At 50.6% G+C, this 15333-nt stretch overlaps 1 protein-coding gene across 14 annotated transcripts in view; it reads right to left on the bottom strand.

Moving 5' to 3' along the window:
• Positions 1 to 15333, bottom strand: part of GTF2IRD1 (GTF2I repeat domain containing 1) — a 103548-nt gene that overhangs the window by 48528 nt on the left and 39687 nt on the right. For all 14 annotated transcript variants that reach the window (XM_068910347.1, XM_068910345.1, XM_068910340.1 and 11 more), the window contains 3 exons: positions 14480 to 14608; positions 11307 to 11448; positions 4274 to 4420 (listed from right to left, as the gene is read on the bottom strand). In XM_068910347.1, the coding sequence (XP_068766448.1) occupies positions 4274 to 4420; positions 11307 to 11448; positions 14480 to 14602 (412 nt within the window). In that variant the 5' untranslated portion in view covers positions 14603 to 14608. The remainder of the gene's footprint in view (positions 1 to 4273; positions 4421 to 11306; positions 11449 to 14479; positions 14609 to 15333) is intronic.

Here is a 15333-nt window from a genome sequence, read left to right on the forward strand (position 1 = left end):
TACCGATGGGAGCTGAGATCTGACAAAGGGAGGATAAAGGGTTTGCACAGATTTTAATCTCATGTTTACTGAAACATTCTGGGGATCTTACTTTCAGTAGTTTTTCTTATTTTACTTCCTGGAAGAAAGGAATTACTTTCATTCCTACTGCTGCTACGTAGCCTCGATGCGCTTTTAAAAGTAAGAAAAATACCCGACACTTTCCTTCCATTTGACAATTTGAAAGCATTGCAAACATCGATACATTTGAACGCAAAATACCCTTCAGCAGTCAAGAAATCTCACCATTTCCCCATGGCAGATGGGCACATCGCTCATCCACATACAAGAACCCATATCCCCGAACATGTGGTACTGGCTCAGTGACACAAGAAAAGCACAAGTATCTTTGCACCTTTCAAAGCAAAATCACCCTGAGCAATGGGGAACAAGCTGCTTCCACTTTCCCCCGCAGCAGAAGACAACCATTCCCAAGAGAATCGCAGCTGCACGGAGATTTTCTAAAACAACTAGAGGCTGAGCGCCCAAATCTGACATGCTTAAGGGAGCCTGATTTCCAGACAAGACACTTTCTAAAACCAGGCCCCTCTAAAGTGTTTCAAGAGGAGTAGCCAAAACCCTTGAACTGCTCTCCCTTAAAAAAATTACTTTGGAAACCAACCTAAACCACTGCAACCAATAAACCCACTGCACAAAGCATGAAGCAGAAGAGAAGAAATAGCCGTGCATGAATGTGACCTGTCTGGCAAATCAACAACCAGATGTAGAACAACTGGCCACATGGCAAGGTTTCCGCTCCTTTATCTCTAGTCCTTCGGGGATCTCAGTCCATGCTGCAGCACTATGGTGAGGGGCATGCAGAAGGGAATACGGGACCTTGAAACAGTTGTGGGATTTGATATTGCTGATTTTCTTTAACGTCTTTTTCTTTCTTTTCTTTTTTCTTTCTTTTTTTACCTGTAAAGGATCTTACAGAAATCCTCGAAATCTTGTGGCACTGTCAGCAAGTCCTTATTAAAAGCGATTTCTTCAACATGTTCTTTGAAGCAATGCATGATAACTAATGATGTGTGACTTGCACAAGCCATCAAGGTTTCTTATAGTTGGGATGGATAATGTTTTAATTAAGCCAATAACAGAAGTTTCAAAACAAACCTTTGAACCACAACACTGCAAGTACACTTTCTGCAAGCTTGAAAGGTACTAATTGATTCCCTGCCTCAATGCACTGGCTTGGGCAGGTTTTCATTTCCCACCATCACCCCTCTTGGCCTCCCTGGTACTCGTGATGGGGAAAGAAGTCTGCAGTGCCCACAGTGACTCCTTATCTATTCGATGCTCTGCAACTCCCTGAATATCTTTTTATGGGGAATGTGTCACTGTCAAAGTGACCTTCAGCAAGCCTTGCACTGCCATGCAGAGGCTCACGGTTTAGCTAAAGAGAGACAATAATAATCATTAATGCCTGCTTAATAGAACTCGGCGGTAATCAGTCATTCTGTTGGTGTGGAGATTACCGGGCTCTAGAGGGAATATGCGATCTTTTTTGACTGAGCATTTTCTAAGATTTTTGTTTCGAATCCCTGTTGATGGGAAGCAACTGAAAGGACAGGAAAAAAAAAAAAAGAAGAAGAAAGATAACTGTTAATTTCTAACAGCCCTATCGGTATTGGGAACAGAATCACCCTGAGGAACCTACTATCTTCAGTGTTAGTTCTTCTGAGTCAACAAGGCGGCAGGCTTTTCCACGAGAGGAGCACAGCCTCGCTGCGCTCACAGTGCAAAACGTGACCTGGGGCACACAAAGCAGCAGCCCCCAGAGGCAGGCGTGCAACCCCACGGTTCGATTTTCAGGAAAGCCATGTTGTCCCCTAAAATCAATGGAAGATGCTGTTACTCAGCACGTAAAAACCTCAAGCTAACGTTACCTAAGTTCAAGTCAGAGACTCCTTCGACGAAACGAGGAGATACCTGCCAAAAGACAGGCTTTGCCCAGCAGATTTCACCATCTCAAGACTCAATGAACATGGAAACAGCTTCTCCTTTTGAATTAGTAGAAAAGCACCAATGCCAGGATGCAAACCTACATCTCCTGGCAGCAATGCCAGGGCCCTAACCACTGGCCCAGGGACCTCCAACCTCCCTCTGCTGTGTCCTGCAGTTAAGAAGCACCTGATACTACCATCAGCAGCAACAATACTCAGCTGCATGAGGCAAGGCATTGTGGTGAGGCACAGACATCCCTGTTGGAAAGGGTTGCTCCATTTGGGACGCTGCCCAGGTAGTCCTCGCTCTGCATTAAATGCACATGCAGACCCATCATGTCTCAAAAACGTAGAGAGTTTCTCCAAACTGCTGCTAATATGAGAGTTTTCTATCCCATACATCCACATGCAAATGCACCCTGGTTGGTTTTTTAATATAATTAAATATTTATATGATATAATATAAGAATAATTCGCATATTCTCAAGAGGCCTTTAAATCTTAGCTCTCTCTCAGCAGAAGGATAACCAAAACTCCTGTTCAGCACGGGGATCTAACTAGCTCTATAATGAAATTCCCAGCTCATTCATTTGGCTTTTCTGCACTTCCCTTTCCTCGTGACTTGGGCTGAACCTTTCAAAGGCAGAGAGAGGATTTGATTACTCCCTTTAATGGGAATATCGCATCCAAGTCCTTTAAGTGGTTTTAGAAAACCGCAGCTTCCGATCATTACTGTCCTTCCCCGGGGCGGGGGGCGGGAGAAAATGTTGTCTCCCCTGTCTGTCTGCAAAACCCGCAGCGCACGTTTTTGGGTGATCTTTAAATCAGTAAAGTAACAGCAGCAAAAACTGCCCCGATCCTAGGTAGGAGACCAGGAGACGACTGCTGAAACGTGAAGCTATAAAACAATAAGAAACCTGAGCTTTGGCGCTAATGGCTGAAATGCAGGAGTCAGTCACTGCTCCTCTTTGGGCAGGCAATCCGTTTTCTTTTTAAACAAGCCCAGAGCGATGCAGCGGATGATCCATTATTGTTCTCCTGCCCGGCTGCTTTCGAGGTCATAGCCCCGCTCCCAAAGGGGCAGCACGCACCTCGCGCGGCCCCGGCCGGGCTCAGGCTCTGTTAGCACACCCCAAAGCCGCGGTGCTTAAGGGAACCTGCGCCCGGGAAAGCAAAACACCCACTTACTCAGCAGATCTGCTCAGCCGGTCAAACCCATCCTGTGCATCACCATGTCCCTGTGGCGAAGGCGATCCGGCACACAGGGGATGGTTGCTCCCGCCTGCCCGGTTCTCCAACCCTACCTCGTTGTTCCTACCAATGCCAGCGAAGGGCACTGAAAGGTGAAGCGGGAGCCGCGTGCTGCTCTCGGCGAGCGCGGCCGCCACGTCGAGCAGCTCCGCGGGGGACCTGAGCAAGAAGCTCCCGAGCGAAAAGCAGGCGCTGCCGCAGCTCAAGCTCGAAGCCAAGCCAGGACTGTAACAGGCTCGTAACCTCTGCAGATTGAGCTCAGAGGGAGCTCTGCAACCCAGTGGGTTACATATCAACAACCATATGGTCATCTACATTTTAATTGCAGAATCTTTATTGCTAGGGATGATGCATGTGCTGGAATGGGCCCAGCTTGTCTCTCAGAGCCGAAGCTGCGGGGCCGCCTGCTAGAAAAATCATCTTTTTCCTTTTAAATAGACTTGCTGTGGAAACAAGTGAGAGAAGCACTGCAGAGCCCCGACACAGTGCTTGTAAAAGAGGTGTTGTAGAAGCAGCATTAGGAATAAAAGTGCATTTAAAAATTACACTTGGAGCACAGCAGAGGCTTCAGATTGCAGGGGGAGACAAAGCATGCTTCCCCCGCAAGGCGATTTAGTTTTTGGCACTTAATTACCAGTTTGGGGAACAGCTTCTTTCATTGTCCGCCTGCAAAGGAAAAGGCAACGGCTGGACCCAATTTCAACGCAACATTAACGCGTAGCCCACTTCTACATAGCTCCTGAGCAAGAGTCAGGTACAGCACCACTAAAAAATATGTGCTGAGACTGACTCCTGTTCAGGAGCTCACCTCGTCCCTGGGAGCTCTGGAGGTGCCTGGAGCTGCAGGGCCTTTGCACCAGGCACTGCGGGCATGGGATGGACCCGCGCTGGCACCCGAGAGCCCCGGGAGTGGGTCCGGGGTGGCACTGGGGCAGGTGTCCCGCGTCGCAGCGGGCTCCTCGACATCGCGGCTGTTGGAGAGACCGGTCGCTGCGGCTGAAAGCAAAATCCCCAAATGGAATCGGGAAGGTTCTTACTATAAAGCACATCAAACACTTCCTCTACCATCTTCCTGAGGAGGTAAACGTCTGATCCCTGGTCCGGGGAGACCCTGAGCACGTTCCGCCCACAGTCCTTGGCCTTCTTCGGCATGTCCGCGTCCTGCTCCTTCCTCTGCTGGACCCCTGCGGGAGAGAGAGGACAACGTGGGAGACACTACAAGGACAGCGGGTTCAACAGGGGATTTTACACGCGCTTTTGAGCGGCTGCAAAACGCTCAGCGGTGAATCCCTGAAATGATACAACCTTAAAACTACTAGGGCTCAGTCCTTCAGTGGGCTGAGCGTGATGGTGACCAGCGAGAGCCGCGGCGGTGGCGAATCAAGCCCTGATATCTGCACCTCTCCTTCGGCTATGCAGAAGGGACACCAGCTCGGACGTGGGCACGCAGAGCTCAGGTCCACCACAACGGTGCGGGAGCTGCTGCCCCGCGGGAACGCCGGCGTGGCCAGAGCCACGGGTCCAGCAGCCCTGCTCGGAGCAGCCGCCAAGGACCAACGTGGCCCAACCCGCACCAGGGCCTCCTGCGATGGGTTTAAAACAGCCCCTGGCATCGTGCGGACAAAAGTTTGGCTGCTGCAAGCCCACTGCCACCTAGCAGACAGGGCGCTGTTCACGCTTCGAGGAAGGGGCCCCTCCTCAGGGGCCACCTGCCCCCTATTCACTTAAGGTTTAGTCCCTCCCACACTCCAAAAAAAATCCCACCAGAGAAGGAGGAAAAAGTGACGGCAGGCAAAGCAGTCCCAAGGAAGAGGCTCTCGCAGAGCCCGCGGGAAGAGGATCAGCCCTGCAAAGCTGCCGTCCCACGCCCCGTTGCCTGTCCGCAGCCCAGGCAAAGCCCTGCGCTCGCGGCCCTCCCCGTGAGCGGCGAAGATCCCGCGGCCGCACTCCGGCCCCGCGCGCGTCTCCCCTGCCCTGGATTTTACACGTTCGGCTCCGCTGAAACTATTGCGATTAATTGGCCAGTATGTTTCTTTTCCCTGGTTTCAATCTGCTTAGCCTTCAATCTCTCCGAAAAGAAAATCCGCCTTTCTGGGAGGCTTTTTTACCCTTCAGTGTCACGTAGCTCAGTAATACCAGCTATTTCCTGCTAATTTCCCCCATTAAACCTCAAATAAAGCATATCTTCAGCAACGACATCCTTGCATCTCTAAATACACAGAAAATTAAACACTACAAGTGCATTATTGCCGTTCTATCTAAACCTATTCACAAGGGATTTTCAGTGGCAAAGGACTCATTCTTTCATCATACTCTACAGACTCTCGCCAGTGATCCGCCTGGATGCTGCTTGATTGCTTAAGGAGGAACTCACAGATCCCTTCTGCCGGCGTTGGAAACAATCCCCTGTGCAAAGAGGAAAGCCAGTTACTGCTCTTTAAACGTAGCTGTGGTTAAAAACCAGCTGGATGATGTAGGAGGGCAATAACCAGATGGTGCTTTGCTGAATAAAGCTCCCATTTCAGTGCAGCATCGGAGATGCTGAGCTGCAAAAAGTGTGCAACGCTTAGGAGGGTAAAACAGGCAGCAAGACCAGACCTGCTTAACCCAGCAAACATCACAAATATCTCAAAACCAGAGACAACTCCACTGACGATGATTAAGCTGGACTTTGGCCCAGACAATAGACCAAGCTGCCCTGGTTCGGTTAGAGGTGCGATCTCGCAGGGATGAGGAGGCCCCACGGACGTGGTCTGCACACCTCCAGCTCGCCTGGGGCTGCAGATGTGCAGCTTGCAAACAGCTGGGCTGGCCAAAGCCTGGGTCCCAGCCAGGCGTTGCTGCCCTGCGTCGCTGACGGCACGGCCGTCTGTGAGAGTGCTCCTTGATCTGCTTCCAAGCAAGCTCACCTGGATTAGCTTAAACGTCGTAAATAGGTCTGGGGAGCCAACCTGGATGGTTTTGGCTGAAGGGAAGCGGTGTGCTTGCAGGAGCTGCTGCAGCCAGCCAGACGGCAGGGATGTTGCCAGCCGCGGGATGGACGGCGAGTGCCCAGACGGTCCCATCACCAGCCAGCACAACCGGACACAGCAAAGGGGACAGCCCATCAATCTAAGCAGTCCACGCCACACAGGCCTGCTGGACACAGCTTGTTAAGGCATCCCAGATGCTTTGTAGCAACAGAAACAGCCTCCAGTTTGGATGCAAAAAGGATGCAAAAACCCTCTGGAGGCGGCTACCCCACATTTCAAATCCCTTCCAGCTGCATGTGAAATCAGGACACCTCCAACGACCAAAGGAGCAGTAACGCAGATGGGGTCAGGCAGACCTGGACAACAGCACCCTGAAAAGGCAGGTGATCTCTTAGCGTGCCCAGCCTAGGAGCTGGCCCATGTCCCATTTCTCCTGGCCAGAGATAAGAGGTACAGTGGAAAAGGCTTAAAGAAAATAAATCACTGCATGTATTCCTCTGCCAATGTGGGACCGCTCTTTGGAGACAACTGATGCTTTTGTGGTTATGGCCTTGCCGTGCAATTTGAAAGCACAGGGCAGACTGCTGTAGCATCTCACTGTGGCGTTTGGCAAGACCTTCCACCACTGCAAATCAGTGTCTGGCTCCCCCCTTTCATCCCTTTGTTGCATTGCCCTGGACAGTCTGCCAGCTCGCGGGCTGGGAATTGCTCTGCGTTTTGGAGTCCAGTTTCTAGCTGAGACCTCTGAGCAGCTCTGGCACATGGATGGCATCGATGAATATTGCAGAGCACACATCCGTGAGCAGAGCACGGCACAGTGGAGGGGATACAACAGCACGGCTTCCTCAGGATGCGCGGGAGAAGGAAGCAGTAGCTGTCAAATGGGGAGAAAAGAGGAAGCCCACAGAAACAGAAACGCAATTTTCCAGATTCTTATGAGATATTAAAACAATAGAAAATGAAAGATAAAATAACGCACAGCTCTACATGGGGAGAGAGAGAGAGCCAACAGTCAGCAGTGCTTTTTCATGTTCTCCTTGCCATTTGACGTTCAAGACTATTGTTTAAAAAAAAAAAAAGAGAGAGCTTTTCATGAAGTTAACTTAGAACAGACTTTAATGTTCCCAGGTGCACTTTACAGCTCTCTCCAGTCATCTACTCTCTCTCCAATCAAGCTATGCCGAGCCTTAAAACACTCGGCAGCAGCGCAGCCCCAGCACCGAGCGATGCAGGAGCAGCGCAGCACCTCCGCGGCCGTGCGGGCAGAGCAGCTTCCTGGGGCGGCTCCCGCCGGCCGCACCGCACAGGCGCTGGTGACAACACCGCGCTTGTCTTCTCCGAGACGCAGACCACCCTTTCCTCACTGGCAAAGGCTGCACCCGCTCAGCTGCTGCAACCCCACTTCTTAGCGCCCTGAACTCAACCTCCCTAAGGTGCAAGTGTCCCCACCATCGAAGACCCCCAGCCGCACAAGCGGACCATCTCCGGTCACTGCAGAAACCACCCGCAGCTCCAGCTACGCCAGCAAAGGGATGAGCGCACCTGGTCCACGAGCCACGGGGGAAAGCACCACAGACTTTCCCTAGGACAAAATAAAGGCTTTTTCTCCTTTGGTGTATTATTTTAAGCTCTCCATCGTTTTTCACTGGCATGGGGAAATGGTCCCTCAAAAACTTCTCCGACCCTTCCACAAAGGCTGTGAAATCCAACCAAACTCACACCCTTCCATGACTCTCTCTTTCTGGCCAGGCACAAATTCTCTCCTCTTGACATTAATCTTTATAATTTATCAAGTCCCCTAGTATGTCAGGACAGGCTGAGCTAGAGTCTCAGATAAGTGAGTGCATTCGCGTGAGGTCTGTAGGCCCAGAGAAACAGGGCTCACTAGATAAGAGGCTTCTTATATCTTCCACTGATGTCTGGTTTAGATTATTTTAGATTCTCTCTAAAGGGGCAGCTCGACTATAAATCAGAGGCGTTTCCAGGGATGCTTTACAATGTATGCCAGTTCTAAGAGCCTTATGTACTGGAGCTGAGCCTTGGCCATTTATAATTCAAGACAGTGTTATCACATTTCACCCTGTCTCAAGTATCAGCTGCTTTGTCAGAGCCCCATCATCAAAATTTTGTGTTTGGTACCAAATGTTACAATCTCATTTTTACAATGGTGTAAATTAAACCAAAGGAGAGGAAATACAGATTCAATGGCAAGTGCTTTGGTACGTTTACCCCAATACAGTGGTAGGTCACTGGCCACAATATATGTACACACACACATATATATTTCTAAATGTGAAATTTGCAGGCAGTCATCAGAAAATGTAAGCTCTAGAGTGACCCAGTTAGCCTTTTAAGTATTAGATTTAGCTTCCCCATATCGACTATCCTGTTGCAGTTTAACTCTAAGTTGCTTTTCTCCCTTCTGTACGTGGTGGGAGGTGGTAAGAGAATGAGACCGAATCGCCCACGAATGTAGGAAACTTTCTTGAAATGTCTCCCGTCCAAAGAAATCCACTTGCAAAACTAAATACAGGAAGATGGAGAATAATTAAAGGTAGCTTTCTTGGACCTAAACAGAGTAGAACAAATCTCAACCTTTCCACCCCGGAAAAGAGAGGATGAACAGAAACTGAAAGAGCCGATAAACACAGGAAAGCGCTTCTGCAAAGCCGACTGCAGAGGCTAGATGAGGCTCCAGGCAAGCCTCACTGGTGCTCCCAGCACATATGCAATGAATAATCCAAGCAGACAGTGACCCTGGCAGCTTTACAGGGCTAATGTTTTCACTACAATGAACTGTACTTGAGCAATTTCTCCAACGGATTAAGCACAAATATGGTTTCCATCAACACCAGGCCATGCATGCACACACAGCCGCAGTTTGTTTCCTTCCACCTAGGTCCCACCACACAAGGCTGTAGCGTTTACAGCAGCCAGCGCATACAAACAAATCTGCTCTCCATTTGGGTCCTGCTTCCTGTATTCCTCTTGAACCGCTCCACTTCTGATGCAAAAGCACAGAAGCCGTTTCTGACCTACGCAGCCTCTTCTGCGAACCCAGCTGCCAAGGCACAAACCACGTGAACTCGAGGCTGCTTTCTAACATACAGATTGTCTAATAAAATCAAGTCTTTCCTCCTCTCCTAGCTCATGACTGCACGGGGGACCCTGGATGCAGAGCAAGACGCCCGGGCCAAAGGGCTCTGGAGTCAGCCTTCAAGCATCGAACAAGCTGAAGCTGGCAACGTGCTGCGCTTTTAATGCCCCAACCTGGAGAAGGGCAGGCGTCACACCGAGTGACACCTCCGCTGTGTCTTGTCTCTCCCAGTGATTCACCCTTTTGGGCCTGGGCTCATCAGCACAAAGCAAACTCCCTTCCCATCACATCATCCCCCGGGCACTGCAAGGAGAGGAGAAAGCCGGAGGAAAGCACCGGTCTGCAAGCTGAGGTTGCTGCCACCAAAGAAACTCGGATCGCCCCTTGCAACACCTCTCCTCCCCCGGCCTGACCGACTGCATGGCATGGCACAGCCTCGCGCTGTAAGAGTTGGCGCTGTCTGAAAGAAATGGTGTGAGAAAGAAAAAGTACGCCGCCTCTGAAATCTGCTGGATCTTCCCCAGCTTGGGGGAGAAAGCTTTGACCTTGCTCCTCCACCAGGGATACACCGTACAGCAAAGTGCTGCAGTTTCTTCTCCTCTCTAGGACTGCAAGAACAAGGGATAATGTCTCTTACCTGTCAACTTATTTTCAGAGAGACTGCAGGTCTACTGAGCTGGCACTGATGGGTCGGGTCCCTTCCTGCAGAGCACGGAGGCAGGTGGGCCGTCAGTCACCCGTTGCTCTCTGTGCGGGCTTGCCCGCTTCTGCGCACTGGGGTCCTCCAAAAGCCAAAATGCTGATCATAGCGTTAACCCCCAAACTTCGGCTTAATTAGCTGGGCAGGCAGCTAAAAACACTCCATGCGATCTGGTCTGGTTAGAAGGGACAATACCCAAAACACTAAACAGTAACGGGTGCGGATCAGTGGACTTGCAGTCGCGGAGAAGAGAGACTGACAGATAAGAGAAACGTTCCCCTCTTACTTAAGACATGTTCACTGATGTGGCACTGATGGGATGTGACTAGTAAAGCAAATTCTGAGTACGCAGGGAGAAGACAACACCGATGGAGCAAAATCCTGCTCTCCCCTTCCCATGGGAGCAAACTCCGCTCGTGTCCCAGAGGACACAGCAACCTCCCTCCAAAAGCTCGCTATGCCGCTCTCTTGCCGCCTTCCTCTGCCTCTCTGACCACCAAAGAACAGTTCCCTGGACACCTGTTTTTACATCCAACTGCAAAGCTGGGTGTCTTCTGTCCTTCTAAGAGAAAACCCAGCCCCAGCACCAGGCAGAAGAGCCCTCGGCTGTTGCCACACAAGAGCACTTGTCAGGGCTGCAGGGAATTGAGCCTAGAGGTAACGCTGTTCTGAGACCTGGAGCCTGTGGTTTCAGTTCAAGGTTTCCTTTCCCTTCCCACATGTTGGCCCAGAAAGAGCTCACAACCCCCATGAGTGACATCGCTGTTCCCAAATCTGTTCCTGATCTTTCTGTGAAAGCACAGAACCGGATAAAACGCTTGGTCCCAAACTCTCTGCTCCTGACTAATCATTAGGACAAACTATTTCCAGTTAACTCCTGAAAATCTATCCCATTGGATACCATTCAGCGGTTTTGCCCATACACTGATAGCTCTCCAGGGCCATAAGTGCTTTTGGATGACCTTTCAGCAGGGCCTGTCCAGCCCCAAACCTGCAGCATCCAGGTGGAAAAGGTTCCTCTCCAGTCTCTCACCCGGGAGGTCTCGATGCCACTCGAGCGACAATTTTGCTCAGAGGTCCTCGGGAGGGATCTCCGCAGATGGAAGTGATGTTTTGGATCCAGCTGGGATATCTCTAGCTATGCTTGCTCTGCCACTGCACGAGCAGAGACATGCATGCCCCAACTCCTGGAAAGAAACCCCATCTACTAGCAGGCACGGCCTGTGAAACACGCATGGCTTAAAACCTACTGAATCCGAGCAGATCAGTCGGCTTTGCCACTCCGTCGCAGGGATACTCACGGCAGAACTTCTGGAAATCCGCCTGCAGCTCCTTCCTCGTGCCCATGAAGATCCTCCCCTTCTCTGTGCCCACCACGAAGGTGCTCTCATCGTGCACGGCGATGCAGGCGACCTCGGCGTTCAGCTTGGAGAGCGCTGAGCACTGTGGGGAGAAGCGCCTGGGTTAGAGCAGGGCCCACGTAAAGCCAGAGTGGGAGGTTTTCCAGGTAAAAAGGCTTTTTCCTCAAAAGGGATGTTCTTGTTTTGGCCAGAATTTTCTGGTTTTTTAATAACATCTCAAACTGTTCAGACATTTGGGTAACTTTACTTTAGGACGCCTTTTATAAAGGCTTAGACACATGAAAGGAAGTTTGTTTTAGTTGAAAACTAGAAGTGTTTACCAATCACTTTGTTTCAGCTTTTCCCATCACAAAAGTAACCATTTTATACATTTTTTCCAAAAAAGAAAACACTTCCATAAAGAAATAATTTGTATTTTTCCACCAGCTTTAATAAAATATGAAGCACGGGAATCTTATTTCAGTTGTAGAACACTAATAGTTCTATGGTCAAAATCTGGATTAGGCGGACGATTCTTCTCATACAGTTATGCAAAACATTAAGGAGCTGGAAAAGACTTCATTAAACCGTTTTACGTAACGTGTGCTTCCTGCTATATATAACATACATGGATATGCTTTTTTTATTATTATTTTTATAATGGTTACGTAGGGCCTGCAATGAGTCATATTCCCATAGCTACAGCACCGACACTGTGCAGACAGCATCCAGGGTGCACAATTTGAATAGATAAAAGGATGGCAAGCAGGAGCTCCCCCCTCACAGAGCGAGGCGCTGAAGCCCGCGGGCACGAGGTCACTTGCCCAGGGCACGGATCAGAGTCTGTGGCAGAACCAGGACCCAAACGTGAATCCCTCACTCAACGCCGTGGGGTCTGGCTCTCCCGCTGGGCTTTCGCCTGCCTCAAGAGGGAAGGGGGGTTTCCCTCAAGACGCGATGAAAAAAATGCAACAAAAAAAAACAAAAGCACAGGAGACCCACAGAGCAGAGGAGCCCGTAGGGAGGTCGCAACTGTCCCTCTGAGCAAGTCACAGCTCTTCTCAGCTTTAACTCCAGAGGAGCTCCACGAAATTGCATGGGGAATTTGGTTGGGAGAGCCCCTGCCACGGCTGGTGAGCCCGCCTGCACAGCTCCTGGGATTTCCCGGCCCCACAGAGGTCTGGGTCCGCCACGGTGCCTTTGCATTGCTTCCTGGCGATGCTTTTCCCTACCTTGCCCTTGGAAAAGCACTGGCTACAATTAATATCAGCATTCAACTGCCCATCAGCCAGTCCCTCCACTCCTGTGCCAGCCGCAAGGCTCGCTCTGGCAGGGTGCAAGTTTTGACTGTGGTGCTTTTTTGGTTTTTTTGGTGGGGGGGATTTTTTTGGCCCCGTTTTCTCCCTCTGGTGGGTTTGATCGCTTGCCGGGCTCCTGCGCACCTTTCCCAACCTCCTCAGATTTTAACCTACAGAAATCTGGATTCCCGCGGACATGCCCCTGCTCAGCCGCGGCAAATCTGCATCCGACGACCACAGCCGAGTGGCCGGAGGATGTCATAATTTATGATGGGCAGACAAGGACATTGCATAGATCAAACCCAACAGAGCTAACAGTTTCTTTCCGCTCCTCAGCATGTATTTACAGTGATTTCGATTTGCTCAGGCTTAAAAGCGTCTCTTACGTCTGGTCACTTTGATTTCTGCTCAGCCTCTTCAGGAAGAGGGCTGTTAGTCTCATCACTGAAACAGGCATTTTAAGAATCTTCATTTCAAGAAACAGTAAACTGAAGTATTTTGGTCAAAAAAAACAAACTACTGTCCAAAAAAAGAAATCTAATAACGGAAGCAAGATTTGTAGGAAGAACAAACGCCAAAACTAAACCCACTTTTTCATGCGCATGTGCTACGTTTCTATTATATTTATTACAGGCACATACACGGACATGCTTCAGAAGAACAAGAGAAAGGTTGCAAAGCCAACAACTCCAAAATCAGAAAATACTGGAACGCTGGCCAGCAACTTGGCCTCCTGGTCCCCTTGTCAATATATAATTAGGACTGCAGCATAATGTATATCCATAAAGAGGCCAAACTAAGATAACGTGATCTGCTCTATATGATAGTGCCTATATAAACTGTCAAAACCATGTTGAGTGCTTCAGCTCTGGGCAACCTCCCCTTTAGCGGGGTGCAGATTTTCAAGAAGGGGGAAATTGTGAAAATTACATATGTGCACAGAGAATAAGAGGTATCCAAGATAAACATATTAAATAAGACTTGGCTTTGAAAGGGAGAGCTATTTAGCATGTCACATTTTATTACACGTTTGTAACTACACATACGCTTTCCCTCCCTTTATCACATTCACAGTTAAAAATAAGATTAGCTCTGGTCCAAGAGACTTAATCCAGACAGTTATCTTGTTTATGGAAGCAAGGCTGACTTATGCAAGATTTCCACTGGGAATTCTACGTCAAAAGATATGAAAGTTTTTTTCTTTGTTCTCTGAGATAAAAGTCATTGTTCTCCTGTTGTGTAAAAGCTCCCAATAACATTGGTAAAACATCAAGAAAAAAAACCCCTACGTTCAGTTGATACCAACATAAATATTAATGGGAAAACAATACACATCTGAGATTAACTTCAGCTGACTTTATGATCCTTACGACTGTCAGTATGGGGATATGATTTTCGTTTCCCGGCTCCAGCAGCCGGGATGTGCTTTACTGCAGCAGAGGAGAACGTGATGAACGCAATATCCCTGCTGCTTAAATCCTGCTCTTATTCAACCCAACTAAACTGATGCAAAGCGAGCTGCTGGGCGGCAGAACAGTTTTGTGACAGGCACCGAGCTTTCACATCCTCGGCAGGCCGCCAAAGCTCCTCAGGTTGCAGCAATATTGCCGTTAAGTCGCTCGAAACGAAGATGCGGAGTTCGCTGGAGCCAAGCGCCCGTGCTTCGGATTCGGTGGCCGCGACGTGGAGGAGGTGACGCTGGTGGCCACGTTGAGCCTGAACCAGGAGCTGCTCCTGGCAGCGGCAGTCTCCCAGGACGAGCGCAGGGGGAGGGAGGGAGGGGGGGAGGGAAGGAGACGGCCGAGCCAACGCGCCGGTGCAAACGGCCCCGCTTACCATGGAGTCTAAGGCAGACACTAAGCTGGTGATGATCGCATCTTTCTGAGGAAAAACCATATTCCACTGCTCAGATCTGGTGCTGCTCAGAGTCACGTCTAAAGGCTTCCCCGTCAGGGCCATGTTCACCTGAAAACAGAAAAAAAAAAATGTAAAAAAACAAGACGTGTATTTGGGCTATTAGTCATCGGAAACGGGAGCGGGCGCCGAGTGCTGCGCCCACCTCCCGGCCGTGGCCCGCTGTGGGCGCAGCCGATTTCACTGCGGGAGCGAAACCCAGCGCTGGATCGCGGAGGTGCGGCGGGCCCACACGCCACCCACGGCGGGAGCGCCGCCAGCCCGCGCCCGTGGCGGAAAACCAGGTGGAAACAACCAAAAGAGGCTGTTTGGCTTTTTTTTCTTAACAAAGGGAGAGCCCAGCAGCTGCAGCCCCGAGGGGCTCGCGCCCGACGGCTTAGGGCCGCCAGGGACAGCACGGATGCGCGGGGGAAACCGAGGCACGGAGCAGGGCCGGGGCGGCCCCGAGCCCGGCCTGGACCAGGAACCAAGCCCCGGCGTCCCGTACGGCCTTCGCGCCCTGCTGCGAGCCGCGGGAGCTGCCAGCGCTGCAGCCAAAACTCGTTGAAAGCCGCACGCGAGCACGCGCGTGCGTCCACCGGCGGCGGTCATCGGAGGAGCTCAGAGAGCCTTCCGGGGCACGCGACCGAAGCCGCAAGGGAAACACCACCGCGTTAAAACCCGCTTGAGCTCCAGTCATCCGGCAGGGGAGAGAAGGCAGGAGGGCGAGCTGCTGCGATCCGAAAAAGCCTAATCGAGCCGCCGGCACGCTGATAACCTGCAGGGGAAAGCGCCAG

The sequence above is a fragment of the Struthio camelus genome, chromosome 16 (genome assembly GCF_040807025.1).
Source record: "Struthio camelus isolate bStrCam1 chromosome 16, bStrCam1.hap1, whole genome shotgun sequence".
Classification (NCBI taxonomy): Eukaryota; Metazoa; Chordata; class Aves; order Struthioniformes; family Struthionidae; genus Struthio; species Struthio camelus.